This window comes from Alosa pseudoharengus, unplaced genomic scaffold, assembly GCF_046254945.1.
Source record: "Alosa pseudoharengus isolate Yale_2024_CS ecotype anadromous, Long Island Sound unplaced genomic scaffold, YU_APseudo_1.1 YU_APseudo_1.1_scf_20, whole genome shotgun sequence".
Taxonomy (NCBI): Eukaryota; Metazoa; Chordata; class Actinopteri; order Clupeiformes; family Clupeidae; genus Alosa; species Alosa pseudoharengus.
In genome coordinates, this window is record NW_027468664.1 from 32,858,145 (window position 1) to 32,875,445 (window position 17,301).

The following is a 17,301-nucleotide window of genomic DNA, read 5'->3' on the forward strand; positions in this document are numbered from 1 at the left end:
GGTTGAGTTTAGACTGTATGTGGGGCTAGTCACTGCATGTGGGGGTAGTCACTGTATGTGGGGGTAGTTATGTGGGGATAATCACTGCATGTGGGGGTAGTTATGTGGGGATAGTCACTGCATGTGGGGGTTGTCACTGTATGTGGGGGTAGTTATGTGGGGGTAGTCACTGTATGTGGGGGTAGTCACTGCATTCATCATAACTCTGATCTCTCCTCATACTCTATTAGTTTGTCAATATCCCAAAGTGTTTGTGCACTGTCCAGACTCTATCAACACTGCACAGAGAACCTGTGACAGCCTGAGCAAGCCTGCTGTGAGTTAATTGTGCACACACACACACACACATTCTCACGCACACACGCACACACACACATCATGTTATGACTTTGTGTGTGTGCAGAGTTCTGCAGTGTGCAACACCGGGTGCTATTGTCCAGATGGCCAGTATGAGGACCACAACAGAGTGTGTGTGTCTGCGGACAACTGCACATGTGTGTTTAGCGGGAGTGTGTATGGCCCTGGGGAGAGGGTAGAGACCAACTGCAAGATATGGTGAGTGTATGTGTGTGTGTGTGTGTGTGTGTGTGTGTGTGTGTGTGTGTGTGTGTGCGTGTGCGTGTGTGTGTGTGTGCACGTGTGTGCCTGCATGTGCTATTCTACCTGTAAAAGGGCTGTTCACACCAGGAAGGACAACTATAAAGATGTAGAACTATAACAATATTAGCATCCACACTGATCTACTATAAAGATACAGAACTATAACAATATTAGCATCCACACTGATCTACTATAAAGATACAGAACTATAACGATATTAGCATCCACACTGATCTACTATAAAGATGTAGAACTATAACGATATTAGCATCCACACTGATCTACAGTAAGAGAAGTCTCTCCTCGTCATGGATTCTGATTGGCTGTCAGCTTTTTATCATTCTCAAAATTGTTCTGAAAGTGATCCTTGACAAAATCATTCTTCATGTTGTAGTTTATGTGTGGACGTTGTCATTCATACTAGCCAGAGCAATATTTTTTTGCCGCTATCATAATAATGACCATTCTTGGTGTGAACGGACCTTAAGGCAGACATCATAAACCACGTTATCAGCTGAGTTTCATAGGACCTACATAGACACCACAGTGCGTGTGTGTGTGTGTGTGTGTGCGTGTGTGTGTGTGTGTTATTCTAACAGCACCTGCAGTGGAGGGCATTGGACCTGCACTGGAGAGTCGTGCCCAGGACGGTGCCAGGTGTTTGGTAACGGTCACTACCAGACCTTTGACTCCAGGTGGTTCAGCTTCGATGGGAACTGCCAGTACACCTTGCTGGAGGTGAGATTATGTTTTTATATATAATTTGATATTGTTTATTTTCATTATTGATCGTTGATATTGCATTTTACATCATTGTTATTATTGCTATTTTCCTTATTGTAGTCTTACCAACTTTTTAAAACTGTTTACCATTGATTTTGAACTATTGTATTGCTTTATACTATTGTATTGCTTTACATACAGTATACAGTTAAGAACTAAATTATTCATACCCCTGGCAAATATTGATGTAATGTTGATTTTCTCTTGACCAATATGTTTGTTCTGACTGAAAATGACACTGCCACATGCCAGAAAGTTGTAAGACGATGTGGTAGAAACATGGAATCAAAAAAATATTAGTTTTTTTAAAAATCTTTTTAGCATTTTTTTATGAAAAATGGCAAGTCCAAAATTATGATATAATGATATGATATAAAATATAATATGATATGATATAAAATATAATATTCTTATACTATCTACCAAGCCTCTCCATGTCTCCACAATGATTCTAGACCACACCAGCAACAGCAATCCGGGTTTTCAGTCAGGAACGATTATTTGGCATCACTCTGGCCTTGTGCTCACTTTTTTTATGCCAATTTTTATGTCCAGACTTTTTTTTTTTATGTCCAGACCTCAATCCGTCAAAAAAAGTTCCTGCCTCAAAACACAGATTGCTGCTAAAAATATGCGGTGTAAAATCATTGTGGAGACATGGAGAGGCTTGGTAGGTATTATAAGAACCGTTTCGAGAGCTTTGATGGTAAATAAAGATGTTTCCTTTGATTATTTAAAAAGGGTATGAATAATTTTGGACATTCATAGAAATGTTAAAAAAGATAAAAATGTTTCTACCACATTGTCTTACCACCTTTTGGCATATGGCAGTGTCATTTTCAGTCAGAACAAACATATTGGTCAAGAGAAAATCAACATTACATCAATATTTGCCAGGGGTATGCATAATTTTGTTCTTAACTGTATTTATATACTGTATATCTATGAAGAGTTTGGTTCCAAAATGCTATATCTCTGTAAAAACATTAAGTCATGCTATTTAATTGTGTATTTCAGGTAATATCAATCAAATTAGTTGTGCTGTTTTGATTGAGTAAATATATATCAAATAACAATACCCAATTATACTTCTACTGAAATTACTTGAAAAACAAAATGGAAAAAAATGATTTATGAAAATTCATTCAAATGGTGGATAGCGTTTTGGAACCAAACTTTTCATATATACAGTAAATATACTGTCATATGCTGGCCTCTGGTGTGCCTACATGTGAGGGGAGTCCCAGGCAAAATAGAACTCTGTAAAGTTTGAATTGTTGCTTAGCAACTCATTAAGAGTGTAGATCGGAAACTATTACTCTAGAATAGGCTAGATCGGAAACTAGGCTGTTTATTTTAGACTGACGGGCCTAGCTTTTGCCCATATTTATTTGCACATTACCGTTTATCGTGCAGTTCGAGAGGATGAATGGCACGTCTCTGGGGAAATGTAAGTTGACATCCCCATCCATTTCTGGTCTTGCCGTAGGGGCTTTGTCGGACACACCTGAAACAACATAATTCGCAATGTTAGCCTATGCAAAAGGCTATAAAACGTTAGGAAAATGTTTGTTTGGACATTCATGGGGCAGCTCACCTGACAGGATGTTGCTCCATTTCTCCCTGTCTGTGGTGGTAGGAGCCCAGTAGCTTTTCAGGCTACTCTCGCACCTATGCCCGGTGACGGTCATAATCTCTCTCGTTTCTAGTCCAGCTGTTGACAGCAGCTGCACTGCGGTGCTCCTCAGGCTGTGATTGGTGTAGCACCGTGAAAGTGCAGCTGCTTGGCTGATGTTTGGCCATCATAAGCCCCAGGGAATTGTGACCCATTGCCTCTCTGGAATACCAGATTTCTTGCTGGTTCAAGATCGACTGATCCTTTCTTAGAGGATGCAAATAAAATTATTTTGCATCGGGTGGACAACAGGAAATAGATGCAATAGATGCAATAAAACCGGCTGATTTATGTTGTTCTGTCGGAGCATAGTGTCGGTTTCAGTGAAAAAAATATGAAAAAAATCTTGCCAACTGCAGCTTTAAGTCACTTCATGTCAGCACTGGAGATAGGAGGATGATGCTGGCTGGTGTCTTGTCCTCCCTTGCGGAGACCTTTGATGACCGATTTAAACACGTTATTGCTATTCAGGATGTTAAATTTGCCATAACGGCTTATTCTGCAGCGGAGGGCAACATAACTCGCAACGGAATATGGTTGACCCGTGGAGTTCTGAACAGATAGATAAAATGATCTTAAAATGTTATTTCAATTTTCTGTTTCGTATTCTTCCATATTTTCAGACATCTCCTTCTCCACTAACCAGTCCTTGAGCACTTTGATCGCCCATGCAGTGATCCTCTTGGTTTGCAGTTCGTGTCTGTCCTCCTCTATTTTGTTTACCTCTTCGTCCTTCAAAACTTTGACTTTTCGTCAGCAGGCCTACACGTTTCCCTTTTTCTTTTTTCTGTTTTCTCATTCAAAAACTGGGCTGGCCACCAGCGCTCAAAAGTTTCGTACTCGCCGTAAATGTTAAAATTAATGGGAAAGTCGTCCATTTTTCCACCGATTTTCGATAAGCGATCAACGGACTTATTGCGGAGTGATATGAAAGACGTTAATCAGAAGCACAAAACCTGTTGCCATTGACAGCGGTGATTATATACTTTGCCGGTGATTATGTAAGGGATAATGTATAGAACGCCGGTCATTATTGGGAAAATAAGTCCCGACAGGACGAACCGGACCCCGACACGCAGCGGAGGGGTCTTGTTCCGCCCTGAAGGGACTTATTTTCCCAATAATGACCGGCGTTCTATACATTATCCCGCTTATTACACGGCTATTTGCCAAAACGAAACAATAAACTCCCTACGATGTAGCCTAGGCTATAGCCTATTTGTTCTGTTTCATCGTGGCTTTTGGTGAGAAACAAATAGTTTGCAACAGCACACTGAACTTGAATCAAACATTCTTTAGAACACAGCTTATCAACTGTCTGCTTTCACTTTTGAATGAAGTTCCAGTCCTTGCGCACTAATATGAAAGACGTAAATTAGAAGCACAAAGCCCATTTTCCTTGACAGCGGTCTGTTATACTTAGCAACGGTCTGTTATTGAGAATTAGCAGACCACCGAACGTTGGGAAGGCCCATTCAAGTGAATCGAGCATTCTGCAGCACTCTGAAGAGCCGTGTAATAATGTTGCTATAAGTGTTGGTGTGTTTTATTGTGGCTATAAGTGTTGGTGTCTTTTATTGTTGATATGAGTGTTGGTGTGTTTTATTGTTGCTGTACGTGTTGGTGTGTTTTATTGTTGCTCTGGGTGTGTGTGTGAGTTGTCCTGCTGTTTGTTACAGGATGGCTGTGGGAGGGGCAATGGGCAGTTTGCTGTCAGAGTGGAGAGCATTCCCTGCTGTGATGAAGAGCTGACCTGCTCCCGCACCATCACTCTGGACCTGCTGGTACACACACACACACACACACACACACACACACACACACACACACACACACACTTTCTCTTTCTCTTACACACAATCAAATGCACTTACACAATAACATGTCATCACAACAACACCCCCCCCCCCCCCCCCTCTCTGCTGTGTGTTCAGGATGAGGTGTCACTGGTGCTGGTACTCACTCACACACACACACACACACACACACACACATTATCCTAACCCCCCCCCCCCCCCCCCTCTCTCTCTGTTGTGTGTTCAGGATGAGGTGTCGCTGGTGCTGGGGGACATGTCTGTGTCCTCCAGGTCCTCCAACACATCAGCTGTTTGGGGAGAGATGCTGTACTCCGTCCACACAGTGGGGCTCTACATCGTGGTGTCCATACCGCGCCTAGGCCTCACACTCATCTGGGACAAACACACACGCCTAACCGTGCTGCTGGAGGCAAGGTGGAGGGTATGTACACACACACACACACACACACAGGTCCAACATCTGCCTGCACCTCTGGAACACACTGGAGAGAGAGAGAGAGAGAGAGGGGCATGATGGAGTCACACACACACACACACACATACAGTATACACACAGGCCAACTGACCAATATGAACAAAAACATCCCCCACCCTATATTCCCATCTTTAGGACCAAGTGTGTGGCCTGTGTGGGAACTTTGACTCCAGTGAGGCCAACGACCTGATGAGTAGTGGCTTTGGCTCCAGTGCACTGGAGTTTGGGAACAGCTGGAAAACGGGCACGCCACCCTGTTCGGATGTGACATTCGAGACCTTCCCCTGCCAACGCCACTCCTACTGCTTCAACTGGGCCGAGAGACGCTGCATGATCTTAACTGGAGACACCTTCAGAGAGTGCCACCTCAAGGTAAACACAGAATAAATGCCTTAGCTTAGCATTAGCATGCTAGTTCTGGCGTCACTTCAAGGTAAACATAGAACGAATGCCTTAGCTTAGCATTAGCATGCTAGTTCTGGCGTCACTTCAAGGTAAACATAGAACGAATGCCTTAGCTTAGCATTAGCATGCTAGTTCTGGGGTCACTTCAAGGTAAACATAGAATGAATGCCTTATTAGCTTAGTATTAGCATGCTAGTTCTGCTGAATCATCTTAAAGGGGAAATCAGGTGATTTTTTACATAGATCAGTACATAGAGTAAAAAACAAATTGAACAATTGGTTTTACTTAGCTTGAGTTGCTGCAGCCAACAGTTAGAGGTTCCAGGCAGCTACGGTGCTGGAGGCATGTTCATGAGCCCCCATGTTCATGCCCCCAGAGTGTAGTGCTCTAGCTGCCTGGCTACTTTAGCTGCTGGCCGCAACAACTCGAGCTAGGTAAAACCGATTGTTTTCGTTATTCTTCGTACCGTGCATGAGTGCGTTCACACTGAAAACCTGATGACACAAAGTGCATTGCTAATCCCCGAATGATAACATCTAGCTTTGACAACTGTGATGATATTTTAGCGCTGAGGCTATTTGCCCCCGTGTTGGACTTTCCTCTGTGTTCCCCTGTGTCTTCTGTTTTCCCGATGTGTGCGCGCGTGTGTTTGTGTGCGCGAGAGTGTTTGTGTCTCCCTCTCCCTCTGGTGTCATAGAATGTGTCAATGAGTTCTGATGTGTTTTGATTGGGGGGAGGTGTCCGGTAGGGAATATTTAGGGGTTCAGAATAGGTTAGCGATTGATAAGGGGAGGGAATAGAATGGGGGGTTCTGATGTCTAGTAAGTTTAGTCAGAGGAGAAGTGGATTACGTGCGAGTGGGTTGTGTTGCGTTGTGTTGTTGGCCGATGAATGACGAGTGATTGAGACCGTGATTTATCAGTGATCAGTTTGTTGCTTTGTAATGGACACCTCCTGCTGCCTGTACCTTAGCCTGTACAGTACATCCTTTATAAAATAAATTACCAGAGTTTTGGAACGATATCTCAGCCTCCCCGAAGCAACTTTTGTGTAAATGTGTATGTGCATGTGTGTGTTTGCTTTTGTGTATATGTGTGCTTCTCTGTGTGTGTTAGTTCGTTTGTAAGTGTCTAATGGGGTGTGTGTGTGCGTGTGTCTGCTTGCCTGCATGTGTGTTTTTTATGTGTGTGTGTGTTTATGTGTGCGGATGTGTGTGTGTGCGTGCGTGCGTGTATGTACGTGTTTGTATTGACGTGTGTGTGTGCGTACGTGTACTTGTGTGTGTGTGTACGTGCATGTCAGTCTGTGCGAGCGTGCCTGTCTGTGTGCATGTGATGCGTGCATGTCTACTGTGTGTATGTGTGTGCGTGTGTCTTTATGTGTGTGTGTGTGCATACGTACGTGTGTATGAGTGTGTGTGTGTCTGTTCTTGTGTGTGTATGTGTGTGTCTGTTCTTGTGTGTGTGTGTGTGTGTGAGTGTCTGTATGTGTGAATGTATGTTTATGTGTGTGTTTGCGTGTGTTCATGAGTGCGTGTGTGTGCGTATGTAGTGTACAATCACTAAATGTAGACATATATTCATTTATTGCAGGGCCGGGGGGGGGGGGGGTCTCCCAATATCAGTAACCCCAATATTCGGACATAGACACCCTGAGTGTTTTGTCCTGGTGGTTTTGCGTTTTTCGTTAGTGGCGTGCGCACTATCAAAAGCTTCCATTTACTGCACCTTACTGCGGTGCGGTAGGGCTGTCAACAATATCGCAAAAGCTACAGGTACAATTCTCACAAAACTTGTTGGAAAGGTGTAGCACAGTCTAAGGAAACCCCATTAATATTTGGAGCCGATCACACTCAAAGGGAACTTTGAAGCATTTTCCATATTGTAGCCTATTTTCTCGCAATTAATTGGAATTGGAATACCCCAATTGACTGACTTAACTAATGACTTGTTTGTGATTTTTAAGAATATTTCTGCATGGCAGGAAATGTATTGAAATTCTGTTTGAGGGTCCCCCAGATTTGGTCCCCCCCAATGTTGACATCATTACTACGGCCTTGATTTATTGTATGGTCCCTCATGAACAGAATTCCACAAAGCTTGGCATGCATTCACAGGGTGTCATAATGATCATACACTTCAAATGCTGTGCAGTTTTGAACATGTTAGCCAAAGATACCTGTGATCACAACGCCTCGTTTTTGCTTTTCCATTTTTAAGTAGGTAGTACTATACATCAAATGAGTGGATAGGGGATGGGTTGACATGCCCCCTGGAGGCCAATATACAAAAAAATTGATCATCCTAGGCCCTACGGTTCTCGAGATATTCACAGAAAACTGTCCGGCCATCTACAGGCCAATTGGTGTACAGTTACTAAATATACACATAAACCCATGAACGGAATTTCACGAAACTTGGCATGCATTCAGAGGTTGTCAAAATGATCCTACACCTCCAATTTCGTGCAATTTTTGTTAGCTATGTTATGTAGAAAAAAATGTGGTCCTCCTAGGCCCTACGGTTCTCGAGATATTCACAGAAAACTGTGTCCGGCCTACCCTCCTTTCGGGGGTCCAGTCTTTTCATCAAAATGAAAAACAATGGTTCTGTGTCATCCTTGTGGGGCTACATGCCCACCGAGTTTTGTGCACCCCGGTCTTTCAACGTCCCGGGAATCGTTGAGAAAATTACTGAAGAAGAAAACAAAATACAGAAGAAAAAAAACTAATAAAAAGTAATGTAGTAGGATGTGTATTATATCTCTCTGTATGTGTGTACACAGGTGGACCCTGATCCGTACTACCAGGCCTGTGTACTGGAGGCGTGCTCCTGTGAGTTCGAGGGCAAGTTCCTGGGCTTCTGCACGGCTGTGGCAGCTTATGCTCAAGCTTGCAGTGAGCAGAACGTCTGCGTCCACTGGAGGACTCCAGATCTGTGCCGTGAGTACCGCAGCACTGCGCTGCCATAGCCTAGACCAGACCCTTGCTGTTAGTACCACAGCACTGCGCTGCCATAGCCTAGACCAGACCCTTGCTGTTAGTACCACAGCACTGTGCTGCCATAGCCTAGACCAGACCCTTGCTGTTAGTACCACAGCACTGCGCTGCCATAGCCTAGACCAGACCCTTGCTGTTAGTACCACAGCACTGCGCTGCCACAGCCTAGACCAGACCCTTGCTGTTAGTACCACAGCACTGCGCTGCCACAGCCTTAATGTTCTGCATTTCTCACTAGTGGGTCACTTCGACACTAAAAGTATGATTCTACGTCATGACCCTGTATGATATCTGTACTGTTCTTCTAAACATGGATAAGGCCATCCTTAAAAATATTTTCGTTTGCCGTAACCCGACCGACCCTATCAATTTAGAACCGACCCAAATATTTATTTTTTTCCCCCTTTTAGTCCGACCGACTTGCCGGTTGTAAACTTGCGTTAAGACCGACCGATTATTTTTTTACTCTAAACAACCAATACAAATGCAATAAAATAATATTTATTTTAGTAGGCCTAAGTATTGTGAATATAACTTGCCTACATGCAAACGTAGGCTCTCTTAAATAAAACCCTGTGGCGTCATCTCTACACCATTGGTTTACGCATGTCACACTATGGCCTATATATGTATACGCTTCGTTTCATTCACACAAACATCTCGACAAAGCTTTTACTTGGCACGAAGTTCTGGAAGAACTGTGCCCATATCTTTTCCCATCCCTTCTCCCCTCTAGGCTAACGGTGACCGTGTCGAAGAATTGGTTGTGGTCTATTCAGCATTTCTCAAAATATGGGTCCACAACGTCTGATTGTCTGATAATTTGCTGCGCACTTGATCAAGAAACCGCGGACCGACAAAAAAAGAAAACAAACGTTTCTGCTATCGATGTCATTAAACATGGAGCCATACAATAAAGTGGTGGTATGAGCGTTCATTCAATGCAGGCATCTGCGCGAGAGAAACTGAAGCTAATCGGTAACGCTGGTATACAAAGCTCCGCTTCAACCTGTTGGAAGGCTATTTAATTATTTAACGACACTTAATAGAATGACGTTGATTTTTGGAACTTGCATAGAAACAGAGCAGAGACTGTATAATACACTGTATAGCATTGAGTATTGTATAGTCAAATTTGAATATAACGTGGCCAAAAGCTACTGTATTGTAGCCTTCTTTCTGTTAAAGATCAACATATCAGTGATTTACGCCTATTTGCTCCGCCTTTTACCATGTACACAAAAGCTGGTATTGTGTTTCCTGAATCCTTACATTCAGACATTCAAATTAAACTTCTTAAAAAAACATGTAATTTCTCCATTTGCCTACCAGTGTATGATGCTTGCATGAGGGAAACATCTCAAAACAATAGCACCCATATAATTGCTGCTGTTTTGAGAAGTATTTCTTTTCTTATTCAAGCATCATGCAACCATGCAAAAGCAATGAAACCAATTGTATCTTACATTAGTAAAGCAGTCCTCTGATGTGCACGTCACAAAACATTTAAGTGAAAGTGCATGTATAACAATATAGGCATAATAATGATTATGATAATGATAATTAGATTTTTTGGGGGAAGGGGTTGGGAACGTGTAGATGAGCCCTATGACTCCAAAGTCTGCCATGACCGGGCCTCAGGTCAAAAAATATATATAACCTGCATCAGAATGAGGTTTGCAATGGTGCGCCTGAAGGCATGGGTTGAAGACCCAGTCAGTTACGTCACGATATGCACATTTGTTTAAATGCATACTTATATAATTACCATGACCAAAATTGTACTTTTTTTTTTACTTTGAATCTTGAAAAAAAAAATATTGACCTACCTACAGACCCATTTTTTTTTTTTTTTTTTTTTTGGCTGTTACTGCAAACAAGAATATTTTTAAGGATGGCCTAATGTAAGGCGCCAGGGTTGATATCACTTCTTGTTGTCTGTTTTGCGTCAACAGCCTTTGCGTCATTGATTAGGGTAGACTGGATGGCTCTTGGCTTTGCCACTGTTACTGTATCTATCCTTTGCTTTTGTGTACCTAAACCCTGCATCTTGATTGTACTTCTATGTGACTGGATCTTGTGTCTCACTTTGTTATGCAATATTGCTGACTGAGCTTTCCAAACAAGAAGCTGCGTCATTGATGTATTTGAAAATAACTCGATAGCCTATTTCATGAGCCTGTATAAAAACGCATTGGGTTCCTCAAAATTCCATGGCATCGCAAAGGTATTATAAACTGTTACATATAGCCTACATCTTTATTAAGTAGATGGTATTTCTCTCCCCTTCCCAGCTGTGTTCTGTGACTACTATAACAGGGAGGGTGAGGAATGCATCTGGCACTATGACCCCTGTGGAAAAGTACCAACCTGTGGAAGAAACTACACTTTCAATGGGAAACTGGAAGGTAAATGTTATAGCCTTGTGAAAAAGAACTATAGGAGTAATTTGCATATTATTAGTAATCTTATAGGAATACTATAGATATTATTTGAATCTTTTGGGAATTTTGGGACATACTATAGAAGTACTTTAAGACTGTACTATAGGAACACTTTAGAGGGCAAGGGTATTATAGATGTATTACAGAACATTGTATTATGCATTATGTGTATATGCATATGTGTTTTCCAACCTTTTTTCCTTGAAGGCCCCCTTGCCTGTGTCTACAAGCCAGGGCCCCCTACCCGAACTCCTACCCGCATACACACACAAAAAAAGTGATTAATTACAAACGTATAAGTTCAGAGGTAATAAATAGCTACATGAATTTAAATGTGGAACAAAAATATGTTTTCATTTGGATTATACAGAATTTTGATTATTCATTTGGGTGTGTTATTGGGATTTTATACATTTAATGTGCGCAAATATTATTTTGGTAACCTTACAACCTCAGCCCAGGCAACGTTGTGCGGACCCCCTGCAAACTCTGGCGACCCCTAGTGGGGTCCGCGGACCCCAGGTTGGGAACCGCTGATTTAAGGGATAATGGACGACACGGAGGTCTGTTAACAGAAAATAATGCACGGTCGTGGTTGAAATACGGCCCTCGTAAGTGCATTATTTTCTGTTAACAGACCGCCGTTGAGTCTCGCTTATTCCACTGTTTGCAGGACAATTCCACAACTTGCAGGACAAACTGCCGTTACTAGTTCTAAATAGATGGTTGCTATGCCCAAAGGCCAGTCGTGAGTCCTATCTCTCCCATTGTCAAGTGGGCGTATCCCAAGATTCTGATGAACCTTATCTTTGAAACATTGCTATTTTACTTAGCCTACTGCCATCCAACTAGCTAAAAGCCCCCTCCATCGTATGCTAAATGCACGTTCTAAATGACACAGGACAATGGGAAATTCAACCAAGCAGTGGAATAAAGAGATAATGATAAGTATACACTACTATATACTATAGAAATGTTATAGTATTACTTTAGTTATTTTTTGTAAGGGTAGCCTTTAAAAACTAAACCTTAGAAACTACCTTCAATAGCAAACTGGAAGGTAAATGGAAGCATCACAAAAAAGAACTATAGGAATCATAAATATTATTAGTAGCAAATCAAAAAAGGTAGTTCCAGTGCACTTCTGAATTCAAATCTGGTTCTTCACAGGACCGATCATGTGGAGAGGAGGAAGGTTCACCAGATCACACAGAGATGGCTTTTAGATGTATTTTATTATAGTGCACAGCAATAGACTTTTGACACTTCTGTGTCTTCATCAGATTCCATGGAAGACAAAGGCAGTAGTGTTCTATTACATTAAACTGAGCACACACAGGTGTGTGTGTGTGTGGTGGGGGGGGGATGGGGGGGGTGTCTTCGATTAGCCTTGTCATCCCATAGCCCTACTCTCCTTTGAATCATCAGTTGTAGAAAAACAAATAAGTGGTGCAAAATACAATCATCATAGAGCAATGTAATAGACTGTAATAGGTTCACAAAAGGCTCTTCCTGTACTCTCATCATATCGGTGGAGCGTTAACTGTGTTATAACGGCGTCTTCTTCTGCTCCTTACATCTTCACTCTGACACTGAATATCTTGTTTGCACAATAATAAAAATTTTAACACACACATAAATCATTCTTTGTCGTAACGTGCTGATTCCCTAGTGTTGCATTAACAATAGTGACAGGTTTAAACAAACCTGGCTCCACCGGAAACAAACAAGTGCACAGAGAGCCTTTCGTGCACGTAGCCTATTATAAATGCATCAGACAATTGACCGATCCCAAGCCCCTCCTCCCATTGTCAGTCCCATAGTTACTGTTGCTAAGTCGGACAAGTTTGCAGGAAAGTGTGCGAGAACGCGTGTTCAACATGGGGACGCAGCACCCCCATTTAGCCGAGTGCAACAGTATGCTGGATTTCTGGGCGTCAAGTAATATTGATATATTCAAAAAACAGAGGTCAGAAAAGCCTTCAGTATGCAGATGGACACATTCACAATGTCCGCTGTTATCAACGAGGTGGAACACCACAAATTGAGGACAAACCAATCCGGTGTCGTGGATCTTAATGGGATGCATGTTAACTGGGGATAAACAACTAGCACGTTATCACGAGCAGTTTACCGTATTTGCTGCAGATGTGACTCTGATTCAATAAATAGGTCTGTGCAAAAATATGGTGTCGACGTGTCCATAACAAAATCTAACCATATTTCGAGGATTAATAGAAGACGGGACCAAGTGCTGCAGATCCAAGTTCCCACGCAACTTAGGAGAGTGACTAGCCTGTTAAGCAGCTCATGTTGGGGTGGAGAGATAGCTTCTCTTCGGTAGGCCGATAGCCTACTTATTATTTTGAATGGCTGCTTTAGAAGGAAGAGTTCAAATAAACATGATACAAGTGTATTGAAAAGAAACCACTCCGGGTTCAAACCCATATCACGCATGACATATCTGCAGTTTGCAGACGTGATTTGTCTTGCACTAGACTTCATCAGTGCCCGCTTATGCTATAATTAATTTAATTAAACATAGGCAATGTAGTAGCCTAGGTATAATATTGGCGATTTCGAGACTGCATAGTTTTGAATTTGCACGATTCGATCTTTAGAAGACATTGGCTATCTCTCGTTCACCCCACTAACACAAAACGTTAAGGGAACGTTCGGGAACGTTAGTATATGGTTCCCTAAAGGGTAGTTCGAACCAAACCAAAAACTAACGGTTAGGGAACGTTACCTAAGGGTTCCTTAACGTTCCTAAACGTTAAGGGAACCAACCAACCAAAACGTTCTCCTATGGTTGCACAGTACCTTCACACAACGTTCCCGTTTGGTTGTTATTGGTTGTTTTTGGTTGTTCTGAGTGCTGTTTTGACATGTTTATTTTAACCAGCTCCGTTTAAGTTTTTGAAGTAGGCCTAGCATATACAAGGTTTGCAGTCACTTGATATTCACTAAAAATGATTGGCCTTATGTAATCAAATTAAGATAAGGAGTAAGAGAATATATTTATTTTTAGGCTGATATCAATTTTGCTATAAACAATACTTTTGTGCTTGATTTCAGTTTTGTAACCGTATGAAGTGAAAATGCTTAAAACACGAATCTATCAATAAAACAATTTTCACTTCTACATTTCACATTTCACTTAGCTCAATATAAAAGTCCAACCGTTACACCCCCACGCCAGTAGGGGGAAGACAACGCCTGGTCTGCATTCAGAACCGATTGCAGTTTCACGTTGGATTAAACAAACAATAATACTTCGGTAAATAAAATATAAAATATTTTTATAATAGTTTTCTGCTATCACTAGAATACATTCAGAACATGTTTCATTTGTTCCTGTAGCCTACCATTACCATTTTACATTCACACATGTTACATTATTTGCATTCGAGGCTTCTGATTAGGTGGCAATGACGTCAATGGTAATGCGTCTCTATTCATTCCAATTCCATGCCGTGTTAAATGTGTTATATAGCATTGTGTGATTGATTGCGCCTCTATCAGCGTTAGAAACTGGAGACAATAACAACACAAGCTCCATTTCAGTTTTTGAAGTAACATACAAAATGTTTGCAGTCACTTGATTTAGATCCACTCAAATGATTGGTCTTATAAAATCTAAGTAAGGTAAACATCATATCAAGATAATATTTATTTTAGGCTAATATCAATTTTACTAAATAAAAAATATATACTTTTGTGCTTTTTTTTACGTATTAGGTGAACTTTAAACAAAAATCTATCAATAGAACACTTTTCACAACTAAGAAAATTCACTTATTTCATTTCACAATTCACTTCAGTTCAATCAGACAGGCTCTCCCTTACACGTAGGCCTACCCCCACGCCAGTAGGGGGAAGACAGCGCCTCTGCTTTCAGGTGATCGATTGAAGTCTTGTCCTGACTTCCGTAAACGGTCTCTGTTTGAAATCCGTGATTCTTCAACACCGCTGGAAGAAGTCTTGGAATGGATTACACTCGTCTTGAATTCGATCTCACGAAAGTAAGTGAAATATGTTACAGTTTCATGATGTAGGCCTAGTGGTTGTAATGCAAGGGTTTGAGGTTTAACCTTAAGTCCTTTCACTTGTAGGGCTTTGTTATATTCCGATTCTGCCAAGTTTGTAATTTACCAGAGCACATTGCTCGTTCGTCTTTGTTTGAGTTGTTCTCAACGTGTTATGTTTTGCAGCATTGTATGTTTTGTGTCATCGTGTTAACCTGCTCACGTTGATGTTACAAATAATAGCACTAGGCTACCGTTTCTTTTAATTAGTTTTAGTGTACAGTCAGTCCTTTTAGGCAAGTCACTCGGCAGCAGTGGTGTAGGCTAGTGGATATAGGCCTACTGTATGTAGCTGGATCTAGGCTACTGTGATGTAGGCTAGTTAGCTGTAGTGGGTAGGCTATACTGTGATCAACCCCAAATGTATCCTAGTCTATTTTAAGTGGGTATACTGAGATGGTGAGGCTTTTTAAGTTGGTATAACCTACTGAACAGTCCTGCATATGTAGGCTACACTAGAGCCATAGAGATGGCTATAGTAGGCTACACTGTCGGCGGCCATTTTGCAACACAGTTGATCGGATAGACGATTCAAGTGAATAGACCTCTGAATTTTGCCTTCAAAAAGCTGAGATCCGGTAGCCTATCTTGCAATTTTTGCTATGGGAAAATAACATGGGGAGAGAATTATTGCACTCTCCCGTGGACGAAGAAGTCTGAAATGCAGACATTTTGCTCAACACACGTTTGTCCTCTGCCTTCGAGTGGTAGGCTAACTGTGATCTTCAACAGGCCTACGTTAAGACTTTTGCTACCCCAGACCTAACTTGCAATGTAACTTGTCATAGGTAGTTAGGTTAAATTAACACCCTGATCTCCTTATAGGCAAAGATGGCAGTTTTGGTTCCTTTTTGTAGGTGAACTTCAGAGGTCTGAGGTCTACGCCCATGCATTTCTATGGATGCTGTGTCTCCCCATTAGAAATTCTCTGGGCTACAATACAAAAATCAAGTCAAAAGCTGGGCCAAATATCCAGTTAAGAAAATCTGGTTGTGTACAGATGACTGATTGCTGCAATACTATCAATAATAGTTTTCTCTATATGGAAATACTGCTTTGCTCTACTACTGGCTCACAAAAACGTTGTTCTCTTAACGTAGATTCATACACCAAAGCTATGGAAAAATGTCAGCGGCTGATGGACACTTCTAGCATTGAGGCGGAAGAAGATGCGAGCGTCAACAAAAGGCAGTGCATGGTCACGTGATGGTAAGACCTCTTAAATACAGACTACATTATTTGCACAATTCAAATATTCTTTTTGCAATCAGTGCAGATTGCATGGTCTTTTATTTCAGATGAATCCGTTCCGCAAGCAAGAAAGCATTCCAGGATGGTGCGTGTGCCTGGAAGCCCTGTCTGTAAGTTAACATTTATACATGTATTATTTAAGAAAACCAGTTGAGTCATATTTCCTACCATGGAACTACTGACATTCATGTTTATTAACCTAGTGCATATCATGTTACTGTTCTGATGTATTTGTCTCTTCCTGCCTTTTATTAGGTCAGCAGATGTCACTGCCTCCACCACCTGCATGTGAGTTTTTCTTTTTAGCGATTGTTTATCTTTTGCAAATGTCATGTGCAAGAAACCTACCATAAATTAACTGACCAATATTCATATTTAATTTCTTTTTAGATGAGTCAACACCACACAGGCAACCAGCTCATTGCCCAGAGCTGGATGGGTCTATTATAACGCCTGCCACTTCATCTTGGGACCCAGTTGAAGGTACAGTGTCTTTGAATTTTCCATTTCCAAGTAAATACAATTTCATGACAAGGAACTTGAGAGTAAGTAACTTTTTTGTTGTTGTAAACAGCACAAGTGACTCATCACACAGAGGGAGGTGGCTTGGCCATGGAGACGGAAATAAGAGGTAGGAACACTCACTTAATTTGTTCACATATGCAGGTATATAATGTATTTAACAACTAAAACTAACACCATCCATTTTCCATAGCAATAAGGACAACCATTACCGCATGGCATAGCGAATAGACGCATTTGAG

The 17,301-nt window shown here is 41.6% G+C and overlaps 1 protein-coding gene across 1 annotated transcript; it reads left to right on the plus strand.

The window, feature by feature from the left end:
• Window positions 1–397: 397 nt before the first annotated feature.
• Window positions 398–12,424, plus strand: LOC143136508 (mucin-2-like; the record flags this gene model as incomplete). The annotated part of the gene is made up of 8 exons (XM_076297229.1): window positions 398–555; window positions 1,200–1,338; window positions 4,738–4,842; window positions 5,102–5,296; window positions 5,486–5,722; window positions 8,541–8,697; window positions 11,049–11,162; window positions 12,369–12,424. Coding segments are annotated over 8 exons (1,161 nt in total), but the record flags the coding sequence as incomplete, so codon positions are not given.
• Window positions 12,425–17,301: the final 4,877 nt, after the last annotated feature.